Genomic DNA, 14,581 nt, shown 5'->3' with positions numbered 1-14,581 from the left:
TACTTCTTTTGGCCGAGACTCGAGAAGGACGTGGACGATTTTGTACTCAGTTGCTTGGTATGCCAGAAGGTCAAGTTTGACAGGCATAAAGCACAGGGATTGTTACAGCCTTTACCCATACCCACCCGACCCTGGGAAAGTATCGCAATGGATTTCATTTTTGATCTCCCGAGAACACAGAGTGGGCATGATGGTATCTGGACTATTATTGGTAGATTTAGCAAGCAAGCTCATTTCATTCCCGTGAAGAAAACAGTCAAGCCGGATCACTTAGCGAGACTGTTTGTGGCCCAGATCTTCAGATTACATGGCATGCCTGAGACAATTGTCTCCGACAGAGACCCCAGATTCACGAGTTTGTTTTGGAAGGCTATTTGAAAGAACATTGGCACGCGGTTGCAGTTCTCGTCATCTTTCCACCCGCAGACAGATGGGCAATCGGAAATTGCAAATTTAGTCGTACTGATTTATTGAAGTCTTACATCTCGGATCAGAAGACTCGATGAAAAAAGTATTTGCGTTTGGTGGAATTTGCCTACAATAACACGATTCACTCTTCGACGGGGAAGGTGCCATTTGAGATTATTGAAGGTGCTACGAAGGTTCCACCCTTCCTAAGCACGAAAGATAAGATTTTTGAAGGCGACGAGTACAAACGGGACTTGGACACGGCTTTTGCCAAGGTCCGGGAGGCTTTGCAGAAATCTCAAGAAAGACACAAAAAGGCAGCAGATCGACATCGTCGCGATTTGAAATTAAAGGAGAATGATTGGGTGCTCTTATCTTTTGAGAAGGCATGTTTGAGAAAGAAAAAGGGAAAGGAGCGGCTTTTTCCAAAGCTTAGCATGAGATACTATGGACCTTTCCAGATTTTCGAAAAGATAAATGATGTCTCCTTTTGACTGAAGTTGTCCGATACCTGGAGGATTCACAATGCTTTTTATGTGAGTCTCCTGAAGCCTTTTAAAGGCGATGTGCCTGATGATGGGAAGCCAGATGAGCAACCCGAAGTGAAGGAAAACGAGGAGATACTCATTCTAGAACAAATTTTGGAACATAAATTTTGGTTCTTGGTTAAATTCAAGAACTATCCCGCATTGGATGTGAAGTGGATGGAGCATGAGGACCTGACAGATACTCTTCAGATTGTGAACCTTTACCTTGAAGCTTTCGGTTTAGCATAGTCTATTCCAAATAGAACCCCGAACTCAGCTGGGCAAAATTTGGTGCAGCAGGTATGCACAAGAGGGGAGTCGCTCCACTCCTTTGTCAACAGATTGCCCCGATTTTTGATACCAAAGTCACTGATCTCTCTTTTGAGTTTCAGGGATATTGTGAGCTGACAATATTCTGTTGTATTACTTTATGAACTAAAATTCTCGATAATATGATACTGATTTGTTCTTGACTTGTCTAAGTGCAGGAACTGATAGACGAAATGACTGCAGCATTTTAGTCTAAAAGATCTCGATAGACCTGATTGCAATAAGGATTAGTTAATCAGGCATCTATGAGGTCCCGAGTGGATCTAGATGCGATTGCTAATTATGTTGCCGATTAATCATAGTCTGAGATCCGAATGAATTTTGAATGTGATTTGTCATGTGCTGTCCTGTGATGTCAAGTGATGTCCTATGATGTGACTGTCGATTGGAACATGTGCTAGATGTGTTGTTCCTAGTTCGTCAGTACTAACAGTCAGTGTCTACTAAGACAGTTTATGGCCTCTGTCTATTTTGCAGGCGTAATCGAGGACGATTTCAATGCTTTCAAGAGGGGGTATGTCACAAACTGATGACGTGTCGTGGCCCTGGACAAGGGGGGGGGGAGGGAGGGGCAACAAAGGACACACCCACACTCCCCGGCTGGCAGAAAAATCCGTAGCACTGTTGACGTGGAAGATCCCGCAAAATGCGCAGTAAAATCCTTTGGCAGGTGCTGATGTGGCTGTGTATGGAATTCCGCTTTTTGCGCTGGGCTGTACGGCAGCTGTAGGGAAAAAGCAGGCTGAAAATTACGCAAGATTTTTGGGAGAGCTTTTGGGCCTTGCTTTATTTTAAGCCTATTTTAAAAGAGCTTTTGATTTTGGCAGCTTTTGCGGCTCTGCTTTTAGCATCCCTTATTAACTTATAAATAAGTGGGCAGGGCTCCCACTCTTCAGAGCATCAGGACGAAGAGTCTGAGAGTGAGACTCCTCCCACTCCCTTGTACTTTGAGCACAGATTAATACAAAAAGAAATACCGAAAGGGGCGCCAGTCTTTGGGGCCAATATCTCTAGGCACGGAACTCCACCGGGCCGTGTCGAATCAATTGTGAACTGTGAACTGTTTTGAAGTGAATCTCTGTTGTGTCGCGGTAGAATCTTGACTTGGAGTATCCAAGTTTGTTACTCTCTCTCTCTCTCTCTCTCTCTCTCTCTCTCTCTCTCTCTCTCTCTCTCTCTGTGCAAGGTGTAGCGGAAGTGAATGTTGATAGTGCTCTGGATGAGTGCTCGAAACTATGCGCAAGGGTTCCTTTTACTTACGAAAGGGAGAGCCGAGAGCCTTTCGTTCTTCTTAGAGAGAGAGTGCAAGTGCAATGATCACAAACAAAGTGAATGCTACTGTGAATAAAAATGGTGAGAATGAGAGAGAGAGAGAGAAAGATACGACACCAAACGGTTCTCAAACCCCCCTCCAAGCACCCCCCTCTCTATGGTGAGACACGTCTATGCTATAGATTGCACAAATCTGGTACAATGGTCTAGATGTTGTGGTACTTGATTGATGGCAATGTTGATGACGATGTCGACGACGATGGAGACTATGACGATGACGACGATGGTATCGTCGTCAAGTCTGGGATCTGCTACCATGGCGACGAAGGTGTCGTCGTCAAGATGCGATGACAATGATGAAGGTGTCGTCGTCAAGATAGGGACTTCGATGACGATGTCGACAATGGTGTCGAGACGAGGACGGCATCAAGGCTGAAAACTGAAAACGCTAGATGCTCTGCTGGGGATCTGCTGCTGAGACGGTGGTGCGGTTTGAATCTGCAACTGCTTCGCCGAACTAGGACTGAAATGCAAAAAACGCTGACTAATTTGGCTGAAATCTAAAAAGACTGACTGATCTGCTAAATTTCTAAAAACGTTAGGTTTATCTGAGGCTTGACAGAAAACTGGCGAGGATCTGCAACCGGGTGGGAGCGGGTTTTCGCGAGGCTAAGGGCTGAAAACTGAAAACACTGGCAGAACTTGCTGAATCTACAAACGCTAGGCCGATCTGCTGAAAAAACGTTGAATAAGCTGTCTCGTTGCACTCTGCACTTGTGCACTGAGCCTGTCTTCTAATTTTTTGTTTCTACTGAGTGCCCACTGGGTTTCTTTTATAATTCCTTAGCAATTTGCCCTACCTACTTTTCCAACAAAAGTCACTTATTAATAAATAAGTGAAAAATGTGTACTTTGGCAAAAAGGGTTCAATGCTCTAAAAAATGCTCCTGCTTGGTACTTTATCATGATACTAGTGATCCTAGGTTGTGCAATCAGAGGGTATGCAACTACTCTAAGTGCCTGGATATGCACGGCCTACGCACAGGCTCACAAAAGTACCAGAACACTTCCTAGCCTTCCTAAACCCTAGAAGTAGGAACAGCTTGTCCACCCTTCCTAAATCCTAGAAGTAGGAACAGCTTGTCCACCTACACATAGGGTTAGATGTGCACGTGACATCCCCTCTTTTTTTAAGTGAACTGGTACCGAGCTATATGGCGTCAGGGGAGTGGGCCAACAACTCCTAGAATCCTGCAAAGAACTCTTCGCTGGCCCACTCTAATGCGTGGGTCGTGCGATACTTGAACTTCATGAAGGTCTACAATGCTTGCTTCTTTGGGCCGCGCCAAAAGTGACAAAGTGATCTGTTGCAGCTCCAACTGCGTCTATGGTCGTGGGTCCACCTTCTTGAAGAATCTCCGAGGAGGAAAATTCCTGAAACCACTTTCAACACAAAATCATAAACATACCCATTCCATGTAGAATAACTGGAAAAAAACTTTTCTCCCTAAATGATTGTGCATGCAATGCAGATGAACAAATTGACGAAGTGCCAAACCGTTCACCAAACACACGTAAAAAGTAAGATCGAGTCTTGACCTTTTGACCTAAACCTATCAATTGTGTCAAATCACAACGGAAATGCCAATGCTTGATCGACAATCTTGCTCGTGCCCTTTCTGAGACTATGTCATGCCAAGGAAGAAACTTGTAAAAGCGATTGACAAAACGGACAATTGGGAAACAATGTGAATTCCTTGAATGCAAACTTTTTTCTTTTCGAGAGTGATCCAAATAAATTCCTGCTCATCCGTGAGTGAATCATGTGCATCGTACAATACGGCATGCCTGGATCTGCTGAATTCTGAAAACACTAGGCTGATCTGAGTCTTACGGGAAAACTGGCGAGGATCTGCAACCGTGTGGGAACAGGTTCTTGCGAGGCTAAGGGCTGAAAACTGAAAACACTGGCAGAACTTGCTGAATCTGCAAATGCAGCGGCTGATCTGCTCAAAAAACACTGGGCAAGCTGTCTGGGTGCACTCTGCATTGAGCCTGTCTTCTGTTTTCTGCTTCTACTCAGTGCCCACTGGGTTTCTTTTATAATTCCTTAGCAATTTGCCCTACCTACTTTTCCAACAAAAGTCACTTATTAATAAATAAGTGAAAAATGTGTACTTTGGCAAAAAGGATTCAATGCTCTAAAACATGCTCATGCTTGGTACTGTATCATGATACTAATGATCCTGGGTTGTGCAATCAGAGGGCATGCATTTACTCTAAGTGCTTGGACATGCACGGCCTGTGCACAAGCTCACAAAGGTGCCAGAACCATAGTTACAGGGGACAGAGGAGACGGACCCTAAGGACGGGGGACGCCCGTTTCGGGACGGGGACGGGACGGACAGCAAATGGCCTGCCAAGTGGGAAGGCAAAACGCCCCAGGGACGGCAGGGGATGGAAGGGGACTTTTTTTAAAATTTGAAAAACTGATCATTTCTAGTGGCTAGTTCCTCTCCAATAGCCATATGTTTGAACTTTGAAGCACCCCAATGGCTATAAAAGCCACCCTTTGGGTCCTCATTTCTTGATGTTTTATTAGCACATTTGTGTCTATATGACTCATGTTCTTTGGTCTATTTAGTGTAAATTTGTGGTCAAAGTGATTCTCTCTGTGTGTGGCATGTGTGTAGGTCAAAAAATGCCAAAAGAACCTGTATTTTGCCGTTCCGACCCCCATCCCCGTTTCCTGATATTTGTTGTCCCGTCCCCGTTCCCGACCCCGACCTGCCGTCCCATGTAACTATGGTCCAGAACACTTCCTAGGCTTCCTAAACCCTAGAAGTAGGAACAGCTTGTCCACGTACACATAGGGTTAGATATGCACGTGACTCTCTCTCTCTCTCTCTCTCTCTCTCTCTCTCTCTCTCTCTCTCTCTCTCTCTCTCTCTCTCTAACGTCTCTTATGATAGTTTCCTACGACGTTAAAACTCTCTTCTTCTTCTTCTTCTCCTCTCCTCTCTCTCTCTCTCTCTCTCTCTCTCTCTCTCTCTCTCTCTCTCTCTCTCTCTCGTGTTTCTTGCAACAGAGTCATCATGCCCAAGCTATGTAACCCATGCTAGAAGGAGCACACGAATGTCATTGGCATTATCAACACTCCAGGCGAAGCGGGATGATGGCCTTCTCTCTTTTTTCTTTTTGAAAATGTCCTAGAAAGTTGAGTAAATTTACAAGAGAACGTATTTTTACGTACATATTTTTTTCTGTACGGAACAACTTACAATACATAGATATACGCCACGTACAATACGTTCTAAACCACCTTGCGTTGGAAGCTTTTGAACACCCGCCTATGGAACATATGCTTTTAGAACTTGAAGCTTTTCATATAACTACTTTTCATGGACAAGGGCCTTTAAATATGTGCCATGGGCTCAATCTCTGGCACGTCTCAGCGTGGAAGTGCAAAGGACAGAGTATCGGCTTGTACTGAGTTCAAGCAATATAAAGAAGGGCGCCACGGTTTGGGGCCAGTGCTCTCTCTTGGACTGGAACTTTGCCACTCCCCGTCTCGTGTGTCGTCTCTCTCTCTCTCTCTCTCTCTCTCTCTCTCTCTCTCTCTCTCTCTCTCTCTCTCTCTCTCTCTCTCTCTCTCTCAGTTCAATTGTTATTTGAAGTGCTTAAAGTTGTTCAGCCTGTTTTTTTCCGTTGGCACGAGGTGCCCGTCCCTGTGACAGATCTCATGGCATTAGATGAGTTATTGGTTAACTAGACACCTTGTCACAAAGTGGTGACGTGGCATGACCACCCGGACAATCCCTGACAGATAAAATGATTTTATAAGTTGTTCCCGACTTATGGGGTCCTATCCGATAGGGCCCAAGGGACACAGATTGAAAAAAAAGAAAGGAGGAGAAAATTATGTGGCAGGGCCGTACAGAGTCAAGCTGGCTACTTACGTGGCATTGTACGGAATTCCACGATTTGCGCTGGCAGCTTTTGGGCGCCAGTTTTTGGACCAGATGCTTTTGGGACTTGAAGCTTTTCATGTGATTGCTTTTGGGGCTGTACTTTCGGCATCCCTTGTACTGTTTATAAGAGCCCTTGGGGCCTCACTTAGGAGAGCATTTGGACATAGAGTCTGAGAGCACAGGTCCCTCGGGAGTCGTACTTTGCAATGATTGATGATAAAGAAATACCGAAAGGGGCGCCAGACTTTGGGGCCAGTACCTCTGGGCACGAAACTATGCCGGGCCGTGTCGACTCTCTCTCTCAGGTCTATTCTTGTTGGAGATCCGTAGACTCAGATAGACTACCTTCTTAAGAGTATAGAACCTACACATAGAGGATCCATACAACTTCTTTTTATAGAGGGACTAGTCAGGATGGATCACCACAGGTTACCTACCAATCACACCCTCATTGGGGCATCCTTCTTGATCAAGCCATTCAGCTTGGTCGGCCGCCGCTCACGACGCCCAAGGATACGAGGAACGAGGATCTTCACATCGTAGACGAGGTCGACATCGGAGGCTATGGAGCATCGTTGAGCAACATCGAGCACACCCCCCTAGAGGCCATACTACAAAGACCCATGAAAGAGCTCATGGGATGATCACCATTGTATACTTTCTACATTGTACACCTCATTAGCCCTCATGTGCTTGTACCACTAAGGCTGCAAAACTCTCTCTCACAAAAAAGTATCTTCTATTGAAAAACAACTTCAAGGCACGATTAAAAAAGTACAATTTCACACACCTGTGCTAATCGTGGACCTCGGAGTCTCTCAAACTCGCGATTCCTGCGCTCTGCAATCTGAGAAGAAGCATCCATCTGGACCAGCATAAATAAACGACAGCCCAGTAAGTCACAAACCCCACGCTAACAAGAGTCTCAGTGATTCATGCAACTGAAAATTTCAGCAAGAAAACAAAGCCACTGTTACCTTACAAGCATGTATATGACGCATACAAAAAGAGCAAAGAAAAAGCATTTGGAAGAAATATATCTCACTACCCAAAGAAAGCAGAAAAAAACACCGGAACACTGTTCCTTATACCCATTTTATGCCAATTATGCGATTTGGTACTTCTGTTAAGCTTTCAGAATGCATAATAAATAGCATTTAACATACGTAAATAAATATATGGATAGAGGATGCAGTTATTTTTATCGATCTGAGGAGTGTCACACATTGACTGGGAAATACTTTGTGTACTCACCAGCTCTTGTCCCGAGGCACGGCATACATGTAGCCCCATGATTTGCAGCGCCAGCGTGTAAAAGTGTGTTGCATCAAGCAAGTACAATAGCTGGTATGAAAATGACAGTCCTGCTTCACACCATGGTCCCAAAAACGTAAGCAAAACATATAGAAACAGCTTGAACATAACTTGAGCTGATGGTGAGTATCAATACATTTCACACGCTAGCTTAATGACGTACACTTATGTACACCTTCATAACATCAGAAAGATCTTAACTTATTGTGAAAGAAAGAAACAATCACTTGTCAAGACAAACAATGACCCTATTTGTGTTGAAGAAACCCCGTCTGGGGTACACCTTCATAGCATCAGAAAGATCTTAACTTATTGTGAAAGAAAGACACAATCACTTGTCAAGACAAACAATGACCCTATTTATTTTGAAGAAACCCTGTCTCGGGTATTGCCACCAGTATGACCTGAAGCTCATGAAATTACACTTATTCTTGAGTTTTCCCTCCCACTCGGGCACCTTACCGCCACAGTATAGCACAACAAGATGAAATTTTCAGCCAAATCACTGAGTTATTAAACAAGGGATATATTCAACCAAGCTCTTCTCCTTACTGCTCCCTTGTTCTCTTAGTACAGAAAAAGGATGGTTCGTGGCACGTGTGTTGATTACCATGCCTTGAACAAGCTCACCATTAAAAACCGTTTCCCTATCCCACATATCGATGATGTTCTGATCGACTTCAGGGATCGTCCTGTTTTAGTCAGTATCGATGTGACAAATGGCTACCATCAGATTCGCATAAAGCTAGCCGATGTACCAAAAACAACTTTCTGTACCACTTTCGGGCTCTACGAATTTTTGGTTGTGTCTTTTGGATTGACAAATGCCCCCGCTACCTTCAATCTAATGATGGAGCGTACTTTCAGGAAGCTCTGTCATTTCGTGGGCACTTTCGACGATTTGATCATCTTCTCCAAGAATGAGGACGACCATCGCAGACATTTCGCTATGGTATTTGAAGAATTCCGCAACCACGAATTAGTTATCAACGGGAAGAAAAGTGAATTCTTTATGACACGAATCCACTACCGTGGACACATCACATCGGCAGGAGGAGTTTGAATGGATCCCGAGAAAGTAAAGGCAATACGTGAATGGCCCCACTTCACCTCGATTCACGAGGTTCGTAGTTTCTTGGGCCTTACATCTTATATTGGCGATTTATTGAACACTTTGCATCTATCGCCGCTCCACTACATGATTTAACCAAGAAAGGAGCTATCTCCAGATAAACTATTGTCACAAACTGTTGACACGTCAAGCCACTGAAGAACGGAGCCAACTTGCAGATCCCGACTCAGGGGCCTCAACCCTAGAAGCAGCATAAGAAACAAAAGTTCTCATGAAACCGGCCCATAGCGCGGTAGGCGTTGGCTTTCACCCGAAATTCTTTACTTTAAACACACACACAGAGCACTTTGCAAAGAGAACCTGCGACGGGAGTTAACACTTAATCACACACACAGCTCGGAACCTAGAATGCTCCGAGCAGACGCCGACAACCTGTAGGCCCCAAAATTGGCGCCCCTTTCGGTATTTCTTTATTCTTTAGGAGGGTAAATTACAAGGTAAGGTCTTGGGAATCCTTCACGTGTATCCACCTAGATACCATTTGATTTGGCCAAATTTCGGCAGCATAACAACCCCAAAACTTGCGCGAAACCAATTCCCCTGCTGGAACTCGCTTGCACTGTCGTATACCCTCTGATTCCTGTCCAAAAACAGTAAATTCAGCACGCTGTATTTACTGGTTTTTGCCCTGTTTTCAGCCCCAAACAGTCCCCTAACTGTCCTTTGCCAATGGGGCACGATTCCCAATGATCCTGGCGTCCGTACGGCTGAAAAACAGTGAATTTACAGCGCATACACAGCGCTGATTTTGCACCTGTACGGTGAGGTTATGACCCTCACCAGTGCCTGCTTTGGAGTAGCAGTTAGCTACCCCTGTTCCTGCTCAAGGAGGCTCTTGCCTCAGCACAAAAGCATGAACCCACACAACTGTACATCAGTCAAATGAGTAGCCCTCTTGTGGGGCATCACATAACTGCACGTAGGGGAGAGAGAGAGCAGTGTCTAGTGTGCAGGGCATCACTCCTAGCACCACACTGTACATGAGAGGGAAAGAAAGCACTCCATAGCTCTTAACCTGTGACAGGTTGCAAATGAGGCCTCTCCCAGCTTAAAAATCAGCGCCCATTTTTCTGCAAGAGGAAAGTTCACGAAAATGTGACACTCGGCGCATTTTCAAGCATTTGCCCGTTTCGGGCTCGCCGCTTAAAAATATCCTGACCGGTTGCCCAGTTGACTTCGCGGCAGAGTTGTAAAATGTTCCCCTAGTCATACCAGAGGTAATGACGCGAACACATTTCCCGGCCCAAAATAGCAGTTCCCTAAATTTTAGGAGATGCTTCCGTTGGGCTGCCACTGGTCTTCTGACCATCTATCCTCATTGGGACCGCATCCAAAAGTGCAATGTGGCCCAACTATCCGATACTTTTTGTTGGTAGTCCCACCTTGACTTTACGCCTTAATTGAGTTCACTTCCTAGTATCCATCAACTTGCTAAGTGCGACGGGGGGACCTATATGATCTTGCTCTGAGCCTAGACATCCTCTTACCATACGAATTCCAGTGCCGACCACTTCCCGTCTGCGGGTGAATCTACCGTTCACATTGGCCATACAATGTCCGACCGTTTGCTACTTCAAAAAGAGGGTCTTAAACAAATAAAATAAACCCCATTGGAAAGAAACCAACAACCAAGGTTAGCAGTTGCCACATCTCTGTGACATGGTTAATAACTGCCACGTCCTCGTGACATACCCCCCTCTTGAAATCGCAAACGTCCTCGATTGCATTCCATAAATACACGCCATTGATGATCTTGTGCTATCAACACTCTTTTATCATTGCATGTATCCGCAAGAAAGGTCGTAACATACATAGATACAAATGACTTAATGAGGCCTTCATACTTTTGCCATTTCCATCTATGGCACTGAACTCATATGTACATTTGATGTACTAGCTCTATCATTACCCCTCCTTTGCACACGTTGGGTTGGGGCATAAGTAGGCTGTAACCCAAAGGCTTCAAGGTAAAGCTGCAATACATTTGGTGACTCTGACAGTTCATGCTCTTCCATCCACTTTGCATCCATAGGGGGATAGTTCTTGAACTTCACCAAATAGCGTCTTGCAACTTGTCCTTTATCTTTTCTGTCCTTATGTGCCAAAACTTGCTCAGGTACCAAGATCTCATCAAGTTCCTCAACTTCTGGCTGATCCTCAACTGGCATATCTTCTGGCACATCACCCACGAAGGGTCTTAGAGGACTCACGTGAAACGCATTATGAATCTTCCACGCATCAGGCAATTTCAGCCTGTAAGCCACATCGCTGATCTTCTCAAGCACTTGAAAAGGCCCATAGTAACGCATGCTGAGCTTAGGAAACAGCCGTTCCTTGCCCTTCATCTTCTTTAACCTTGCCTTTTCGAACCTTAAGAGAACCCAATCACCAGGTGATAGTAACAATTCACGACGGTGACGATCAGCAGTCTTTTTCTGTTTTGCCTGAGTCTTCTCCAAGGCAACTTTAATCTTCTTATACATCTCATCCATGTTCTCAACATATCGATCTGCCTCAAAGATCTTGTCCTTTGTGTGCAAAATGGGAGGAACCTTTTTGCCGCCTTCAACAATTTCAAAAGGTGCTTTGCCAGTAGACGAATGCACCGTATTATTGTACGCATACTCAAGCATAGGCAAATACTGTTCCCACTTGCCCTTATTATCTGACACATAGCATTTCAGCAGATCTAAGACAGTAGAATTGGCCTCTTCTGAATGTCCATCAGTTTGTGGATGAAACGAAGACGAGAACTTGAGCGTAGTACCCATGTTCTCAAACAATCCTCTCCAGAACAAACTGGTCATGCGAGGATCACGATCACTGATAATCGATTGTGGCATACCATGGTACTTAAACACATTGTACATGAACAAGCGTGCCATCTGATCAGATTTTATCTTCTTCCTGACAGGGATAAAATGGGCCTGCTTGCTGAACCTGCAGATAATGGTCCATATACCATCATTCCCTGTTGGCGTTCTTGGAAGATCGAAGATAAAGTCCATAGCAATGCTTTCCCATGGCTTATCCGGAATCGGCAGTGGTTGTAACAACCCTGGTGCCTTTTGTCTGTCAAACTTGACCTTTTGGCAAACTATGCATGCTCGCACAAAGGCATCCACATCTCTCCTCAAGGTAGGCCAATAGAAGAACGTCTCTACAGCTGTAACTGTTGCATCAATGCCACGATGCCCTGCATACGGTGGGACATGACTCTCTTCCATGACCTTATGTCGCAGTGGCCTAGTGACACAAAGTCTGCCATGCATCATCATAAAACCATCTCTGAGGAGGTAGTGCTCGTGATGTTGCCCCTCTTGTAACTGTTCAAAGATCCTTGCAAAATCTTCATCAGCAGTATAATGTTCCTTCATGTCATCTAACTCATGATGATAAGGAATTGACACAGCTGAAATTTGTGGCTTTCTTGATAACGCATCAGCCACAACATTCTTCTTGCCTTCCACATGCATAATCTGGAAGTGGAACATGGAAAGAATGTTCGCCCATCGCATATGCTTTTCGGATAACTTTGACTGTGTCAAGAAGTATCGCAAGGTCTGATGATCTGTTTGGACAACAAAATCAGCACCTAAGAGGTAGTGCTTCCAGCTAGAAAGCGCATGAATCACGGCCAAGAGCTCTTTCTCATAGACTTGCATAGTCCTCTCTGGCCCTTGCAAAATTCGGCTTTCATAAGCTACTACCCGTCCATCTTGCATTAGCACTGCTCCGATGCTACTGCCACACACGTCACACTGGACCACAAATCACTTCCTGAGATCTGGCAAAACAATAACTGGATCTGAAGTCAACTTTTCCTTTAAGAGACTAAAAGCTGAAATCTCTTTTTGGGTCCATCTGAAAGTGACCTCTTTCTTTTGCAATGCGTGAAGAGGCGATGCTATCTCTACAAAATTTCTGATAAACCTTCTATAGTAGGAACACAATCCCAAGAAGCTTCTGACATCGTGCACAGTCTTCAAGTCTGGCCATGTCTTGATAGCTTCGACCTTTGCGGGATCCATTCTAACACCATCCTTTGAGACTATGTGGCCCAGAAAGTGGATCTCTTCAAGGAAGATTTCACTTTTCTTAGGATTGACAAGTAACCTGTGACTGCGCAGCTCTTCGAACACAATGGTCAAGTGACGCCTATGCTCCTTTTCATTCTTCGAATACACAATCATGTCATCAAAGAATGTTCCAACAAACTGTTGATGCGAGCGGAAAATCCGGTCCATCATTCTGTTGAACGTGGCAGGAGTATTTGTTAGCCCAAACGGCATCACTAGAAACTCATAAAGACCAAATGTCGTTCTAAACGCAGTCTTGTGCACATCCTCTGGGCTTATACGAATCTGATGGTACCCACTCTTCAGGTCTATCCTGCTGAAAATTGCAGCACCCTCTAAACGATCGAGAATATCATCAATGCGAGGAATAGGGAACCTATTCTTGATGGTATTCTTATTCAACGCACGGTAATCAATACACATGCGCCATGAGCCATCCTTCTTCTGCACTAGGAGCACTGGGGAGCAAAAGGTGAAGAACTAGGCTAAATCAGCCCCTTCTCTAATAACTCCTCAACCTGGCCCATAATCTCTTTCTGCTGCGCCGCACTTACCCTGTAGGGAGGTCTATTTGGTGGGCTACACCCTGGCACCAAATCTATCCGATGGTCCTCAGGTCTCTCTGGCGGCAATTGCGATGGTAATGAATCAGAAAAACAGTCACTAAACTTTTGCAAAAATGCTGACCCTTCTTTATCTAACACAGATAAATTTGATTGATCACTATCTGAGACATCACGTGCAAAAATCAAGTACACAGAAAGATGATTCTTTATTACAGAAGTGATAGCAGAAGTAGATACAATAGGGACTGACTCTCCTTTAAGCTTTACATCCAAGATGTGAGTTTTGCCCCTATGCTGTACAGTGATTTTTTTGTTGTAGGCATCCAAGACTCCATGCACTCGGAACATCCACGGGATCCCCAACAAGGCGTCACAACCTTCCAGCGGCATGATGTAAAACTCTTCCGTGTCCGCATACGACTGAATATGCAGACGCACTTTTCCAATGATGGGAGTAACACACTCTGAGTGGCCAGGACATGCCAACCCTGCCTCTGCTGTGTACCCCATCTCTTCAGCTTTGATGCCGAGCTTCATAGCTAACTCTAGTGAGATAAAGTTGGCTTTGGCACCTGGATCAAAGAAGATGAGTGCCGTCTGATCCCTAACTTTACCCCATGCCTTGCATAACTCACTGGCATCTGTGCTGGGCCCGTCACCCACCATGTCTGGCACTAAACCTGCCGTGGGTTTTGGCTTCTTGCCTTTCTGGTCTTCTTTATCCTCTGAGTCAGCTGGCCTTTTCCTTTGTGGACAATTCATAGAAATATGACCAGGCTGCTCGCATATAAAGCATTTGTTCTCAGCCATTAAGACCTTTTCCTCGAGCGACTTGCGCACAAAAGGCTTCCTTTTCTGTTTCTTTGCCTGCGCTCCAGAAGTCCCAGCTGAATCCTTATCTTTGGTGGCCTGTTCTGACCCCTGTGACGCATCAGGAGCCGTTTTCACAAAGGGCTTCTTCGCTGAATTTTTCTTTTGCTGC

At 44.9% G+C, this 14,581-nt stretch overlaps 1 protein-coding gene across 4 annotated transcripts in view; it reads right to left on the bottom strand.

The window, feature by feature from the left end:
* The window catches only part of LOC147422999 (peroxisome biogenesis protein 12-like), a 127,161-nt gene that overhangs the window by 33,957 nt on the left and 78,623 nt on the right, over nt 1–14,581 (bottom strand). For 3 of the 4 annotated variants that reach the window (XM_086502349.1, XM_086502348.1, XM_086502347.1), the window contains exons 6-7: nt 7,763–7,875; nt 7,299–7,373 (exon numbers count right to left, since the gene is read on the bottom strand). In XM_086502349.1, the coding sequence (XP_086358475.1) occupies nt 7,299–7,373; nt 7,763–7,875 (188 nt within the window). The remainder of the gene's footprint in view (nt 1–7,298; nt 7,374–7,762; nt 7,876–14,581) is intronic. The other variant, XM_086502350.1, reaches the window with a different exon arrangement.

The sequence above is a fragment of the Adiantum capillus-veneris genome, chromosome 26, assembly GCF_014529385.1.
Source record: "Adiantum capillus-veneris isolate H3 chromosome 26, ASM1452938v2, whole genome shotgun sequence".
Classification (NCBI taxonomy): Eukaryota; Viridiplantae; Streptophyta; class Polypodiopsida; order Polypodiales; family Pteridaceae; genus Adiantum; species Adiantum capillus-veneris.
This window is presented reverse-complemented; position numbering and strand designations above follow the sequence as displayed.